At 48.3% G+C, this 17,234-nt stretch overlaps 1 protein-coding gene across 4 annotated transcripts in view; it reads right to left on the bottom strand.

Annotated features, from left to right (window-relative positions):
- grh (grainy head) overlaps positions 1 to 12,534 on the bottom strand; it is a 150,686-nt gene extending 138,152 nt beyond the window's left edge. For 2 of the 4 annotated variants that reach the window (XM_075669114.1, XM_075669116.1), the window contains exon 1: positions 12,272 to 12,532. In XM_075669114.1, the coding sequence (XP_075525229.1) occupies positions 12,272 to 12,393 (122 nt within the window). In that variant the 5' untranslated portion in view covers positions 12,394 to 12,532. Of the gene's footprint in view, positions 1 to 12,271 lie in introns of all 4 variants that reach the window. The other 2 variants (XM_075669118.1, XM_075669115.1) reach the window with 2 other exon arrangements.
- Positions 12,535 to 17,234: the final 4,700 nt, after the last annotated feature.

Genomic DNA, 17,234 nt, shown 5'->3' with positions numbered 1-17,234 from the left:
CGCATAAAGGGAGCACACGCAGTGTGTAGAGCGGAGAATTCCACCTTTTTCCTTCGGGGCAAAGTTGTTTCCGGAAGAGAAACGACGCCTTCGGGAAATAAATAAATAAAGAAAAAACGACAAAGAAATACACCGAAGACCTAAAGGCGGACCTTTCTTTCCTTGCTCACGTGGTACGGAAAGAGGAAAAAAGAAAAGAACGGGGAAATGCGTGCACTGGAGTACTCGCACCACATGGTGGAGGCGGGTGGGGGGAGCGCCTTACTTCAGTTCGGTTTTGAAAACGAGTTGATTTATAAGTTGGAGAGCAAAGGATATGATCAAGTCCGCGCTTAAGCCAATGATTAGCAGCATAACTAGCCGTTCGAGGAAACTTTTTTTTTTTTTTGTATTAGCGGAGTTACCAACAATCTCCCGTAGTAGTCCAGAGCGATTCTGTCCCCTTTTCACCGATTCTATCACACTTGAAGAGGCAGACATTGCTTGTACCAGCAGCGAATCCGTGGTAGCGCAAAAAAATTAAAAAGAAGAAGAAAGTGGGCGAGCAGAAGGGGAAAGATGAGGAGGGTGAGCTCACTGCACACTCAATTTTGTCAACGCATAAGTAGTGCATGTTTCGGGGTGTATAGGCCCGAATGCTCGTACGCTGGCTTGTGCTAGAAGTTGCGGCAGATAAAGTTTGCTATTTAACGAGCCTTAACTAACGATCTCGCTAATGATTCACCTTACTTAAATCATTCTTTGATCTCTCACTTCATTGCAGATTACCCGATTGTGGTTATGGAATTGGAGCCACACGGTAATGAATTGATATCCGCTTTGCAGATACATATCCTGTTCAGCTCCATTCTCGATAACTATAGATATATATATACCCCCTTCAAAGTCTGTAGCGAAATGCATTGATGTTTCAGTTACCTCTTATCGACAGTGTAGCTTACAAGCGGAACTTCCTTCCTGCCGTCGCAGCGACACGTATCGGTCGCAAACGATAAAACTGGCGTGTGCAACTATATAGGTTGTTCATGTTGCGGGACTTACGCCAAGAAAATCAGGTTCGCGGTGTATCCATGATCTTGCCACCGTATAACTCTTATTTGTGTTCCCACTTTCGAAGCAGCGTGCTCAGGGTGACGTTAAAGTTGAATTTGCAGGGCCTTGGACGTTTTTAACGTATTGCCTTGTGACGAGGATGACAGTTACTTCGACACAAATTAAGTGTTGCGTGCAACTTGTAATCCGTAGATGCACAATAAATGCAAATGTCTGCAGCTTTAACGAACGTTGCGTACTCTGATAAGACTCTACATGTCATTCGGTTCGCAACTGGCCTATGTAGCAGCTTCCCCATTAAAACAAATATAACAAATTAAAATCGTATGACGCTGTAATGACACATATCTAATAATAACCAGGAATCTATTAGGTTTATATGACTTCTCATGTTTATTGAATGTGTGTCGTATCAGATTTTTTTTATTTTTTGCGGGTATGTGCTGAGATGGCCGTTGGGCGTCGTTGTTTAAGCAAAAGCAACCGATCTGGGCCCGAATCCACGCAAATATACCTACTGTAAATGTGTCCTGAAGAGAACATGGCTAACCAACCGTAATATTGTACATATTATTAACCCCATGATTGGTCAATGGAAACGGCACTTACGAAAAAAAGTCAGCTTGCGAATACGACCTCCTGGCCACTAACTTAATTGTCATTGTTTGTTCAGTGACCACAAACTAAAGTGAGCAGCTATAGTGACCTCTGGTAAAGAGTCGACACGATCTCGATTTAGTTCGCGGTGCATCAAATGGCTACAGTTCTGTCGCGTCGCCTCGGTTATCGTGTCGCATATATATGTGGCTGCCACGACCAGTCACCGCATCGGGTGTTTTGCCCATCGGACCCGATGGACACTCAAAGTGATTTTCGCAGATTTGCGCAGCTACGGGAATTCGACCGCTGGTCTTTTCAAGTTTTATGTAGTTCCTCGGATACCGCGTTCTTTCAGCGGCAGTCGTTCTTGACCGGCCATATTATAGTATACAGTGTCGACTCTATAATCGGTGAAAATCCTCAATTGCGTCCCAGCAATAGCTTTGGTAATTCATCCATCGCGTGAATAGCCGAGGGGTTGCATGTTCCAGAACACTGCATGGTACTTTATGTGTGTGTGTGTCTGTGTGTGTGTGTGTGTATGCGTGCGTGCGTGCGTGCGTGTGTGAGAGAGTGAGTGAGTGAAAGAGAGAGAGAGAGAGAGAGAGAGAGAGAGAGAGAGAGAGAGAGAGAGAGAGAGAGAGAGAGAGAGAGAGAGAGAGAGAGATTGCTCGCAGCGCATACATCGTGTGCACACGTCTCATTCGCCTATACAGTCCCCGAGACGCCACAGGCCTTATTGAGGCCGAGCGCTAAACGCTGCCCAGCCCCTCCCTCTCGGACTGGGCTAAATATATTCGCCGGCCGGGCGTGCTGCACGCGCGTCGTGACGAGCACGTGCCCGCGTTATTATGCACACGCTGCATGCTATTTATGTCTGCCGCCGGACTGCATGCATATAGTAGGCGTGCAGCGTCAGCAGCAGCAGCGACTTCGCACTGCGGCTCTCCTCCTGACCGGGGTGACGTGTCACTCAGTGCATATAACCACCTTGTCGGTGTGCGCGCGTATATATATATATATATATATATATATATATATATATATATATATATATATATATATATATATATATATATATATATATATATATATATATATATATATATATTGAGCCGCTAGTCATTAGACGTAAGAAACATACGGTACGTATAACGAAAACGTTTAATTCGATGACCCGCTTCTTACAACACACACACATATATGTGTGTGTGTTGTAAGAAGCGGGACATCGAATTAAACGTTTTCGTTATACGTATCGTATGCTTCTTACGTCTAATGACTAGCGGCTCAAAAACGCACGAACGTTGTATATATGTTTGTGTGTGTGTGTGTGTGTGCACTAATGCGAAGATAACAGCAGTGATTGGTCGGGGCAGGCGAGACACATAGGATAAACCGTGTGTAATAAAGACTGTGTGCTGCGTTGTCGGGCGCACAAGGCACGGACGCGCATGTTTGAGGCGGCGCGATATGGCGTGTGCCAGGTGTGCTGCTTTATTTCTCGTGTTTCCTGCGCTGTATTTTTACCTTTTCTTTCTTTTTTTTTTTAAGACAGTGTTCTATTTGTGCCTCGTCAGTCATCGGCTTCCCGCGGTATTTAAATGGCGCGGCCGAGGAACTTAAGACCATATGGACATTTAGCGATGTGCTTTAATCTAGTATTTTAAGGTTGTTTATTTTAAAAACATATGCAGCTCAGAGATGGATGTGAAACCTCCGCCGTTCCTCATGATTGTTAATTGACGCTCGTTAGAAAAAAAAAATGAAATTGAAAGATTTGGAAAATCAGGAAAAGTAAACAAGAGAGGGAAAAAGAGCTGCAGAGGAAAAAAAACGAAAAAAAAAAAGAAACCATTAGAAGAAACACTTTATTGCTATAATTTCGTGCATGAAACCGGATATTAACCGCGTTCGCGTTGAGCGTATAATCGTGGTTCTGCGACCACAGAACAATAAATCATGTTTTGTTATCCTTTTTCTTTCCCCCGGTAATTCCGAGGCAATCCACAAGTGCTTCCGTGAACGGGGTATCAAGTGTGCAAACAGCATGAAAAATAGTAGCGAACATGCCCAGAGCACGACGGAGGCTTGAGACGATGAAAAAATGAAAGAAAGAAAGAAAGAAAGAAAGAAAGAAAGAAAGAAAGAAAGAAAGAAAGAAAGAAAGAAAGAAAGGAAAAGAAAAGAGAGCAGAACAATTTAACATTTCTTCCTTTCTCAGTAAACACATCTCGACGAGCCACAAAGCAACGCGAAATACGCACTTTTCTTTTCTTTCTTTCTTTCTTACTCTCTCTCTCTTTTTTTTTTTTTTTTGTGCATGGGCACTCCATCATCAACAAAACTTGCGCGCGCGCGGATAATTTTTCCGCTCGGCCAAAAAAGCCGGTGACCTGTTGCCTGCGCGACTCAGCGGGAGACCATTGCCTACGTCACCAAGTCCACGTGGCTTGTCGCTCTCTCCCGTAAAGGGAGGAGGGAAGCGTCGAGCAGACGCTGACCTTTCGTGCGCCTTCTCTCTTCCCCCCCCCCCTTTCCGCGGTGTTTGCAGCCAATTATCCTTCCGCGACGATGACGACGTCCACGCAGCTTTCCGTATGTGCAGGCATTTGCCAGTGTTCCGTAGTTGTGTGTTTTGCTGCATGGTCGTCCTGATGAAGGAAGTAATTTTCTTCCGGAGAAGGGGAGAGAGAAAAAAATGTTTGCGGCGAACGAGGCGGCGAATTACTGTTTGTATACGCGATGGAGCGAAATAGACGCATGTACCCTCATTATTATTTCTCTTCCCATCTTGTTCGCTGTAGCTCCGATGCATTCCGCATTTCTTTCTTCTTTTTCTTTCTTGCGACACGCCTGCCATTTGCGTGCATATGTACAGACGAAATGCTTGAAGTCGTCTGCTACTGTCCCACCTTCTAACTTGGCTAAATCGCGTCATTGTGGCCCAAGCTGCCGATCGAAGAAGACGATAGCGCGAGCCGGTGCATTCTTCAAGGATTAGAGTATAATTAAGTGTAAGAAATAAATTGACAGCGTCAGCCAACGAATGGAAAAGAATTTATGTTGCTAGCGAGCCTTCTGCTGGTCAGAACAGGAACCAGACGATAGCCATTAGACAGACGATCGTTAGTGCAGACTTCATATTCTGTTTGCATATATATATATATATATATATATATATATATATATATATATATATATATATATATATATATATATATATATATATATATATATATATATATAAAGCCAATTGTTACATTTCTTGCACATGGAGGCAGCAAATGAGTGAGGTGAACTTATATAAAAAAAGAGTTCAGTCTATTGCGCACGTGTTTGGGTGAGGCAACGAGCAGGCATGCGCGCCGAGCAACTGGCCAACTTGGGCAATAAGGTGAATTAGCCCGTTCGAGTGCGTTGTGTTCGTCTGTGCCGAAAACGCGCCGTTCCCAGGGTCGTCTGCTAATCGTTGCAGACAATCTGCACGTGCTAGCCATTCAGTTACCTAATAAAATTCCAGCGTCTAGAGCAATAACATTAGCGAGCGTATTACAGACTATATACTACGTCTCTGGGAATTTCGCTATACGTTTGACACAAACGTGAGGTAACGCTTGAATAAAAAAAAACAAAAGAGAACTATTGGAGAACAGAAAAAGAAAGCACGAATGCGCGTATAGAAGAAAAAAAAAAGAGTTGCAACGAACATAAATTGCATATATGCGCGGAAGATGTCGTGAAGTAAAGAAGAGAAAATAGGCCGAGCACTGCTCAGACTGCGTCTGAATCGCCGAAGGGCGTACAAAGCTAAAAAAAAAAACGTTATAAACGGTTTCGAAACTAGGATGCTGTTATACAGAATTCTGTGCATATTTCAATCGATCACTCGCTCCACTGCCTGCACTTTTCGCAACGACGCAGCGTTGTAATGAGTGCGCGTGCGTACAGAATTACCCAACGCGCCCCTTTAGCTGTAGTTCTGTCTCTCTTCTCTGCATATCTTAGAAATTCAGAGCAAACCGCGCCGTGACGCTGGCCAGTGCGCCGACTCGTTTGCGAAACGCTCATAACTGGACCAGCGGCAATCGGTCTGGGTTTCTCGGAATCGGGGTGGTTCTCAGCTCCCCCTCGTGGCGGTCTTTCGAGGGCGACGGAAGTTTGCAGCGTGTGTGGCTCGTTCAGTGGTGCAGTATATCGCGCAACTGCTTCCTGCACGTGGTAGTATATAGCGGTATTCTAACAACCGCCACATTCGTTGTTGTTATTGGTCATAGGGTTGGCTTTAATGCACGCGGCACGTGGTCAAAATGGGCGATTGGCCGATATTTCGTGGCCACCCCAAACGACGCAGAAGCAGACGCGGTTGGTTAACGATTTGGGCGCTGTCGCATAAGGGGGTCAAATATTTTGTAAGTGTGGGAGAAATAGAAATTCGAGCAAAATAAGACGGTATGCTTTGGGCAATTGGCCAATCTAATTGTTTCAGTAAGTGAGTGCCTGCGGTGCTATTGCAGACTGGATCGCTGTGAAGCGGTGGCGCACGACCTTTGGACCTTCTGGCAGTGCCAGGGCGTGTTAACGCTTCTGGCGATCAATGTTTCGTCTGTCAAAACGGCTCAACTTCTACTAAAGCGAGGTCCAGAGTGCAGCTTCTTTTTCTTACATAATGATTATATGAGAATTTGTGTTCAAGCATAATCATACGAGCTAAAATGCAGTCAGCTAAGCCCGGCATGCAGGCTTGTCGGTAATTTTAAAGAAATGACGAGAAGGTAATGTAGCGGTATATTTGTGCGTTGGTGTCAGTCGTATGTGGTGACAGTTCATTGGTTTCCTTGTTTTATTATGTATGTGAGCCCAAATACAAGGTGTCATATATAAGGGAGAACAAAGACTTGTTATTAAGATTTCCTTCCAGGAGAGCTTTATTCGGGAATCCGTGCTACATGTTTTAGAATCTATGCCACGTTCAAGAGAAGCCGATGATTATAATGACGATGGTGGTCATCAAATATGACATGTAAACGCTATGAGGAAAGATTCAAGTGCTTGTAGGAAATATACGGAGCATAATAAATACAGGAATAAAGTGAAAAACTGGAAAAGATAAAATCGCGTATAAAAGAATAGTGTGTAACTGAGTTCTCAGACAAGATAGACAAGTGCAATTAAAACATGTATAAAGACGATCACTTGAACGATTCAAACCAACTATTAATTATATGCATCATATTTAACGTGATTGGCATAGATGGTGGCGCCAAATTTCTCGCCAAGGCTTTATTGTGAGGAACTGAAGACGATCGCAACTGTTAACTGCACGCGAACATCAGGAGTCGAAACCATACAACGTTCCAGTGGGCGCCGCTCGCAGCGCGCGTTTTCTAATGTACACGCGGCGTGGTATCGCAACTCGGCTCACCGACGCGGAATCTCGGCGGTAATGCCGCCCCCGGGAGCGGGTGCTGTTGCCAGCGCCTCCTCGCTTCCAGCGCCAAACGGCGTCATTCGTTCTTTCTCTCTCTGTTTTTTTCTTTGTTCCCTTTTTGTTTCTAATTTTCTTTTTGTTACATCGTGGCGCCTCGAACGCGCGCCGCCTCCCGCCGGCGGCCAGGTAATTCCAGGTGCCGGGAAGGAGGTTGACGCCATTTTGAACATCGCCCTCTCCACGGTCGCCATCTTGGCCGGACGCCGCCGCCTGCATGCACGCATGGCCTCTCCTCGGCGCCACGGCAGCAACCAACGAACAGACGACGCCGCACCAGCGGCAGGTGTTTTTCAATTTTTTTTTCTTCACGAACACCGTCGTCTGCTTCGCTATCTAACGTCGTCTGCACGGTCATCTGTTTTCTTGGCTTGGCTCAGAGCGAAGCGGAAACTGAAATTTATAACGACGTATACAAAATTATACTTTGTTTGGCAACACCGAGTGTATATATTCTTGTGGTTAGGTTAGAGGGCAGCATCGGTGAGAAGTTTGGCCGTTTCCGCTGTATGCAATTATCTCTGTTGTTTTGTGAAATCCGTTCCCGCATAGTTTGCTGCCCGAATATAGTATTTCCCCGGCGTTCTTCGTAATTGCAAGCAGAACTATTAATGCTCACAGTTACCATGTGTCATTCTCCTGGCTCTAGGCTGCATGGTGTTTTTGTTTTTACTCGACGAAAGCCTTGTGGTGTCCAACTTTTGAGTAGCTTTGGCTTTTACATTGTACAGAAATAAGATGTTTATCTCGAGACATCCGGTTGTCGTGTGTTCATTTTTAGCAGACGTATGAATGTTTACGCCGACGAACGGCTCGGGACAGTGCCGATTGTAAGGCGTTTTGGCACGCTGTCCAATTATCCCGCGAGCCGCGGAGACTTCCTTTTCGCCAGTGTCGTTGTCTGATGAGCTCACAGAACGTGACCGGTCAAGTGTGCCGACATGCGCGTATATAAGGAAGACACATGACAAGCAGTACAGACGACGTCTAAACGTCGTCCAGAAGCAAGCTCGATTTTATGCCATCTGCAAAACACAGACGCCGCGAAAAACGCGGAATCAGGCAAAACGATGATATATATATATATATATATATATATATATATATATATATATATATATATTCGAAAGTCGCCAGAAGTTACGAAAGTAAGATTGCACGGGGACGCAATTCAGAGCTGGCCATAGTCCGCATTTTCGTATGTTAGGTCTCTACATTTCGGTAATGCTTTTGACATCTGGGGAATTAATTTCGCTGAACAACCCCATAACTTGAGAAGACGCATTGCGATAGCAGGCATAGTTAGAGCTGAAACAAAGCGTACGAATGTTTTGCCTTCGGGCATGCTTTAGCGTTATACAGCGTCCTGGAGCATCACCTTTCGCGAATCGTTCGGCAAATCGATAGCGGCATAACTACGAGGCTAAAAAATTCCGTGACGAAACATAAGGTTTTCCCGGTTACATTTCTCCACCGGCTCGCTAGCTTGCGATGAGAAAAAGAGAAAGAAAGAATGTCAGTGGCGCGAGTAGCAGACGACGGGAGAGACTTCGGTCAGAGGCACTTCTGTTTGTGTCTTCACTTCTGTTTGTGACCACCGACCGGCGTGTGCCTGCCTGTCACGTTCTCTTTGTTTATTATTAACCTTTCCTCCTTTCTTGGCACACCTGTAGAGGACGCGGGTTTACCGGATGACCGAATCACTCGTGAATATATACGTTCTTCGCTTCGCGAAGCGAGACGGAGTCAACGCAAGAAGGAGAGCTAGAGAGAGAGCAAAGAAATGAGAAGGAAAATGGGGGGAGACGTGAGGCCAATTTCGGCTCGTGCAGTAAGCGTCGTCTGCTCTCGGCGCTGACGTCATCCCGCCCGCGCGCCGCCATCTTTCTCGAACCCTCGCGCCTCGAGAACGTCACCGCTCGGTCGGGAGAGACGTCGAATCAAGAAGGCAGAGTGCCGAATGCAGAGAAGTGCGTATGCATAAATAAAAGGACAGCGGCGGAAAGAGAGAGAGAGAAAAAAAAAAAGAAAACGTAGCCAAGACGGCGCGAGAAAAGGTTACTTCTGCCAGCGCATAAACAACATTGCGTGACGCTTCCATATAATATCGCCGCAACGCGTGCTTGGAACAATCGATGCGGAACACTGAAAACACCTCGGGCTTTCTTCTTTTCTGTTTGTTATTTACGTCCTCAATCGCGCGCGTTAAATGCGTACGCGACGACAGGCTAGCGCAAGGTGCGTGAGCAGCTCGCAGAAATAAACGCAGAAACGACAACGCGCAAGGTTCGACGCTGCAGCAGACGACTCTCCGGGGACCCACCTGGTCCGAAAAGCCTGCCGGTTTCGGCGTTTTTTTGTGTGTGTGTTTCCTTCACTGGCTTCTTTATGCACTTCCTGACGATTATTAGCCGGTCGCACGTATTTCGAGGACAGCGGTCGCGTCGCCGGAGGAAAAAACGCTTCACCTGCGGCCCAGCGTCAAAGCCTGACTGCAATGATGATCGCGCGTACCTAGTCATAGGGGAAGGAAGGACACCCCGCGCGTTCCGGCGCCTTTGATGAAAGCAACATCCGGCTGTCGCCTCGACCAACGAGCCAACTCGAAGGAAAAGGCGTTCGCATATAACGAACAACGCGCAAACAAAACAAAGCTTTAGAAGCGAGAATCGATTAAAGGTGGCTGCCGTGAAGACGTCTATCGTTCCGACAGGTAGATTGAGAGAGAGAGAGGAGTCTCTATGTGTACGGAGTGGGACGGGCTTTTGTCGAGTCTTCTGAGTAAACAGTTTACTCCTTTTTTTTTTTTTTCCTTTTTTAACGGCCCCATCACGCCTGTCTATTGTCGGCGTGGTGTGCGTAGGGGAAAAGACGAGGGCGCGCGTTGCCGCAGAAGTAGGCAGCGACTCGTCGTCACCTCCGCAAGAAGTGCGCGTGTACGGGCACTTCTTGTGCACAAAAGGTAAGAGCTGGTCAAGCGCGAACACGTTCCTCGTACGTACACAATAGGTTCGACGAACCGAGCTATCCGGGTACACAAAGCCCCCCACCTCTTTCGCCACCCCCATCACGCCGGACTCCCTCCCCCGCGAGTAAACTACGTCTGCTCCTGTCTGTCTGTCTGACGAGAACATTCCACGCGCTAGCAGTGTCGGCTTTCAGACAGACTCGCCCGTCTCGTACGCGGAATCCTTTTTTTCGTTGCCGTGCCTGTCGCACGCGGTTTCCACCGAAATCGTGTAGAGAAAACTAGTGTGACTGCGAAGTATACGTGCCGGACGCCTGGTTCGTGCACAAAGGCTGCGACGTTTCGGCTACGAGCTTTCGCCCTCGGCGATGGCAGAAATGCATACCAGTGTGGCAGTTACCGCGGCTCTCTCTGTGAGAAGCGATTACCCGTAATTACAAATACTACTTATTACTACTCCGCACTTGTTCGTCCAAGAGGGGTGTGACGTGACGTTTCGGCAGTGTCCTTCCGCTCTCCGCGGTGACAGAAGTGTATCTACGGAGAAAGTTACCGCACCATTTCCCTGTTTCTTAAGAACTACCATCACAACTACTAACGCCGCGCTACTCTTACGACTACTCGTTCGCGCAAAATGGCTGCGACGCGACGTTTCGGCTATGTCCTCTCGCTCTCAGCCGTCGTTTGCTTTGTTCCTTTCGGAACGCCGATACTTGAGAACGCTGCCACACGTCACCTGAGAAGCGGGATCAGAGCTAGACAGCTCCCGAGACACGAGATTTGAGGGTTCTGTACCGTTAGGGTTAGAAGACAAAGCAGAATCTAAAGTTTCCTGCAACGAATCTGGCGCGTCGTTCGATATTGAAATTGCGTGTAACCTATCTCTACTGTGACAGTTCGCGATGTTTTAGATATACACGCGCAGAAAGCGTGGTTGGAGGCAGTAAGGTTGAAACGTTCTGCGACTGAACGCGGCCACGGTTTTGCAAAGGTGAAGAGCATCAGAAGGTGGACTGTGGACACATACGGAAACAGAACACTGGACGTTAAAGCGACCAGAAGACGCGTTACATCAAACTGTAAACATACGTAAAACAAACAAACAAAATATATATTGTGATGAAGCGAGCACATCTCGTTCTACAACGACCATTTCGCACAACACACCACAAATTTTAACGCCAATCGACATCGAAACCACGGAAACTACACAACAGCTGTTACGAGCGCGATGCGGGCGCCTGTTGCTCGCTCCCGATATTCAACCGCTGTATCGACGAGGCTCCTCCAGCCAATCGCAATCCGCACGCGCTAAGCAGGTCGTTAGGCCGAACCAGATCGTATCGTCTGCTACGGAGCACTCCGGCGTCTGCATGCACATTACGGCGCGCGGCCTAGCTCCGGTATCGCGATTTGCACACAAGGGCTGGCGGAGAACGCTCGGCACGGCGAAGGCGGCTGTGTTTCTCCCAAGGTTCGAGAAAAAAAAGAACAGATGCGATCTCTATGCCTACGCCTCGACTTCCACGAAGCGAACGACACGAACCACCTTGCTCGGTGCGCCGGAGCGAGGCCTTTCCTTTTTCTCTTTTCTCTCCCTTGCAGACGACGCGCCGACTTCTGGAACGAAATGGCGCCCCAGAGCCCGCTTCGCAGACGACGACGCGCTCGCAAAGCGTGCTGCACAATCGCGTACACGTCTCGATGCCTCCGCGTGCACGGCCCGGGTCACGAACGAGAACGCGCGCGCGTCCACGTCATCAGCTGTGGCAGAACAAAGCGAAAAAAACGTCGCCATCGCCACGGGGCGAAGGCGCGACGACGACGTGTCATAATCCCAGAGACAGGAACGCGGCTTCGGGGGGCGACGTCGTCTTGGTCCGAGGGCCCTCCGTCGATCGATGCCGGACGTGTGTACCACGACGTCGTCGTCCCAGAAGCAGAAGGGCCGCCGAAGATGATGCGGGACACGGCGCACGCGGGACCGAAGCACAGCCCCGTGCCTTTTTTTCTGCTAGCGGCGGCGCGCGTCAGATCGTGGCAAGGATGGCGTACGTGGAGGCGACACCACCATAACCGCACGAAGGCACAAGGAACACGCACTTGGGGAACAAAAAAGGCCCCGGTGGCCATACATTCAGAGAGCACGGGCAGCAACCCACCTGTGGGCCCCGCGAGCGGCGGCTGACGGTGTCGGTGGTGCTGGCGGGCCGACCCGGTCCTCGCTCGTCGGTTCAGGGCTACCGGCTAAACCCGAAAAACCAGTCTCCTGCTCGTCCGCCATGGCTGCCAACCTGTTTGGCGGGCTCTCGGCGCTTCGCGCGCGCCGTCAGCAAGCCATGCGGCCGTTACGCCTGGCCTGCCGCCGATGCCGGCTGGTGCACCGCCGGTGTGTCGGCGGCTGCGGCGCAGGTGGAAGGGGCGCACCTCCTCGCCCCAACCGAGGAGGGCCGCGCGTTCTTCTTCCCCGCACGCAGAACGCCGCGCCGAGCGACACCTGACGGCGCCATCTTGGCCGCGGGGAGACAGGTGCACGCCGCCACTACCACCACACCAGCAGAGGGCCGCCGCCGCCGCTGGCGAGCCATGGCAGGTAGGGGGCGAGCGAGGAGTCTTCTCCCGCTGGCGTCCTCCTCGCAAGCCGCCTGCTCCGCTCCGTGATGGTGTTTGGGAGTGGGGAGGGAGACCTGGCGGGGGAGGGGGGGACCCTGAATAGAGACGCCGAGGGGAGCCTTTGTTGCCCCTCGGTTCGGTCGGTCTGTGGTTCGAAAGCTTGCAGCCAGTGGAGACATGGCCTCGGCTCGCCGGCTCTTGCGAGGGACGTCGCCTAGCGTGGTGCGCGGGAGGGGAAGTTCCACGAGGCGGCACACGCACTCCCGCGCAGGGCTGACACTGACGATGGCCGTGAACGTGCACTGATTGTTTGTAGATGACAGGGTGGGGGAAGGAGGTGGTGGGGGAGGTGTTTGCTTCCTTCGAGACGTTTGCGTAGGCAGTTCCGGAATTTTTTAGTTCTCCCGGAAGGTGCAGCGGCGTTACCTCGCTAGACGCGCGTGCATACTCGCTGTAAAGTGCTTCCAGACAGAAGCTTCCGCTTTCGTCGCGACTAAAGAGAACTCTAACGTAACGTAGGATAAAGTACGCCAGTAAGAAATGTGCAGTAGCGAGTGCAAGTGTGTGTAAGTGGCAACGTTTCGCCACAATGTCGCCGTTCTGGGTAGAAACGACAACCGCGTCCGTCTTGCGTTACGACCTCCGACTGCAGCAAGAAATGCTACCCAGGCAACGAAAAATTTGAAGCGTCCAAGTACCGCGCTCTCGTAACGAGGAGACGGACGATTCGAAAAGATAACAACAGGCTTCCGACTAGTGGTACAACATGACGCGTAACCAATCAGACCCATATATACCTATCTCAAACCTTACAAAGGTCTCCTTTGTAATTCCGCTAATTACAGTTCCGTTCTGCTTGAGATATTAGTAAACAAATATGCGATCTCGAAACGCTGCGGACAGAAGTGACAGTAAGGTGTACTTTGGCAGGTCCCCGAATCGTTTATGAAACGTCCGCTTCTTCCTTCCTCGTGTACACGTCAGAATCGGAGGGACGTGAGAATCATCGCCGGTCCAGTGACGACATCCCGGGATGGGAGTATCGCGCAGAGCTATCAGGATGTTGATATGTCTCCCTCTTTTTTCCGTGTGCTTCTGGAGGCTCGAGGAAGTGCGCTTGCTATGTAAGAACCTGGAAGCGGACTGCGCTAAACGGCGTGGATCTGGTTCACGGCTGTCGATGCAAGCGACCACGGTGTCTGTGAGGAATCACGCTTGAGGATGATTTCCTTTCTTTTTTCCCCGAAAAGAAGCTCATATATATACGCTTCGGCTTCCGCAAACTGTGTACACGATATACGATAGTACTGGACCAGTTGGACAATCGTCCACTATCAGAACTTAAAGCTTTAGGTCACTGCTCTGAAAGAACACCCGCGTTGAAGGCCTTACTCGCGTTATTAAGGTTCCTGTGGTCTACGGGGCTTAACGATAGACTCTGGTTAACCACCCTGCCTTTCTCTGTATCTCTCTCTCTACGATATCGTTTAATATTATTTGGAATCGCGGGTTTTAATCCTCCGGCCCATCGTTTCTTCTTCTTGCCCCCATTGCTGCGCTCTTTCTACGCGTGTTTGTGAGTTTTAAAGTTAAACGGGGTGCTGTTATAAATACTATGGAAACTGCCAGTATTCGCCCTATTGACGAATTTGCCATCTCGTCAACTCCGACTGGTTCGCAAGATGGCTGTACGGTGCTGGATGGTTCGAAAACGCAAACATGGCGTAACTGGACTGTGTCTATAATGAGAGACATGTATTGTTCCGCATAATTGTCTATGAACAGACTTGCAATGTAGACCGCTTTGTCGTCTTGTAGACTTCTTGGCTAAACGACGTCTGCGTGCTATATACAAAGAAAGAAAAAAAAGAAAACGTTCGTTGACATGTGCATTAATTTCAGCCTATTTCCGAACGGGCTGTTTGTATAAGAACTCTGTAGACGTGAGTCGCCAGAAAGCTGGGAATGGGAAAACGTATATATAGACTTCACAAAAGAAAGTCTACTATATATAGACTTCTTATGAGGAGCGCCTAAACAAACAGGCCTTCCTAACATATATCTTGGCTGTATCCGGCGCCAGGGTGTACTGTATAACCGGGTTCTCTCATTTGAGAATTAACCGTAGCGTTTGCATTCATCCCCACCTATCGGACACCGACACCGTTGGGGTCCTTCGAGCGCCGGTCTTAGAATGTATAGACAATTCCACGGTTCGATTCGATTGCTCTGCCAATGGGGGTCAGTGTTTTTTTTTTCTTTTTCGGGGCATTAGCTTACGCTGTTATCGTTCGCGGTTCACGGTCGTTTTGCCAAGTTTGACCAGTTAGTGCACTAAATGACGTCACGGTTACAGGGTGACGGTACAGTTCCCGACGGCATTCGGCGAGACCCACGCGGGACTATGCGAGAGTACTTTACTGAAGCTCGATTCGTAATCAACACGAGCCATCCGAATTTCGCTCTTGACAAATAAAATTAGTAAACGGCGCCCCCTCCGCCCCGCCCCCCCTTTGCTGCTATAGCGCAAATAGATAGATCCTCGCCACTGCCTCATCGCGAAGCGAACGCTGTCCAGCATAGATATCATCAGTGCTCCGTATACCACGACAGCGTCACCTAAGTTATACTTGTCTTTAATTTTTTAAAGAGTTGTTTGGGCTTTCGACTGGCCGGACCGGTTCTGATTGCGTTCTCTTCGTTGTTCATATTGACCGCCCTTGCTTTTAAGGCACGTTTATCGGGCTCCCACGTGGAGGATCGCGGGGCAATTTATAAGCCGCATAAGACATCGAGATTTCTTTTTTTCCAAGCCAAACATATAGTACACGCATAGACTTCTCTTCGCAACCCTTACAGTATGTGTATACTTCGAAGGGAAGTCGTGAGTCCGTTGACACCACTTCAGTGCGGCGTCAGCGAGCGAGATCAACGCCGTCGCATTGCCGGGGCGAGTGGTTCAAATAGAAAGAAAGAAAGAAAGAAAGAAAGAAAGAAAGAAAGAAAGAAAGAAAGAAAGAAAGAAAGAAAATGCAGCCACAGGACGAAGGAAAAAGTAACACGGCAGCGGCAAGAGCAATGTCGCGGCGACGACCTTGGGCGGCTGTATTTACGCAGAAATCGCGTATGCAAGCTCTCGGGTGCACGCCCTGTTTAAAGAGGGGGCTCGCGTCACTGCCAACTGCAGCAACCGGCATCGCTCGCACTGCAAGGGCGTCCTGTTAGAACACTGTGTGACTATATATATTTTTTTCCCTACGTGCTTCTATTCCTTGAACTATTCATGCGCCGGATCCTGCAATCGTATCCTTCACTGATATATATATATATATATATATATATATATATATATATATATATATATATATATATATATATATATATATATATATATATATATATTGTAACGACGTGGGATCGACGAGTATGCGTAGCAGCACCGCCAAGAAACGCACTTTATCAGTCGTCCAAGGGAACAACCACAACGTCTTCTTCGTTTCCCCCGCTTCACCTAAAAACCCGCGCTACTTCAGCGTCGTCCCCACTGGCGCATACCCGCTGAATTATGGTTCTGCCAAATATAGTTGCGTCAATATATATATATATATAATCATTCCGAACCACGCATACCCAACCTTGCACGCCCTCCGTGTAGCGCAAAGAAGTTACTGAACTAATTGAATTTCTCAAATAAAATACGTCAGCAAAATCGTAAAGTACGACTTACACGCTACCTACACACATGATAGCGTCGGATTGTAATTTGAATATAATATAAAACATGATTCTGTTACGCGGAAACTCAAACACAAGTCCCTTTTCCAGCGTTTCTACCATACATAGACCGGCCACGGCGTCCGAGATTTGCGCGCTCAAATTTCGGACAGCGAATTTTTTTTTTGTTTATGTGATGCTGTAAAGAGCTATATTAAATCAGTCTATAGAAATTAAGAGAGAGAGAAACGCTTTATTGGAACGGGCTTAAGTAATTATGGAGGAGACCGGAAAAAAGAACAAGAAAAGAATGATAAATGTGCTAGTACACTTGACATTGGAATTTACAGGCGAAGCAATGGCGATGAAATCCGGGCCTTGCGATATCACGCAGCGAACTTTTGCTAAAGCTTTTCGAGATGATGCCACATAACGTCCGGGAAGCGTGACAAATTATGTGTATTTCGTACTGAAGACAAAAACTCTCATCGCAAATGCTATAGTCCGGATGCAACTCCAGTCTGCTGTGAAACCCTGCCCACGCCCTCACAACCGCCAGCCACTGTTCCTCCGTGAGGCTGCAGATATAGTTCGGACTCCGAACTTTTCCTGTTACCTAAATAAGGCGGTGACCACGAAAATATTATCATAAGCACGTAATTTTGTACGTTTCCACTCGTCCATTATAGTAGAACAGGGAAACCCTAATTCTTTATTGAACTGACATAAAACGCTTGCTTCGCTGCAACTATTTATTGTCGAATTTCACTTCCATTTCACGAGTAAAAGTTTCAAGAG

The sequence above is a fragment of the Dermacentor variabilis genome, chromosome 9, assembly GCF_050947875.1.
Source record: "Dermacentor variabilis isolate Ectoservices chromosome 9, ASM5094787v1, whole genome shotgun sequence".
In the NCBI taxonomy this organism is placed as follows: domain Eukaryota; kingdom Metazoa; phylum Arthropoda; class Arachnida; order Ixodida; family Ixodidae; genus Dermacentor; species Dermacentor variabilis.
This window is presented reverse-complemented; position numbering and strand designations above follow the sequence as displayed.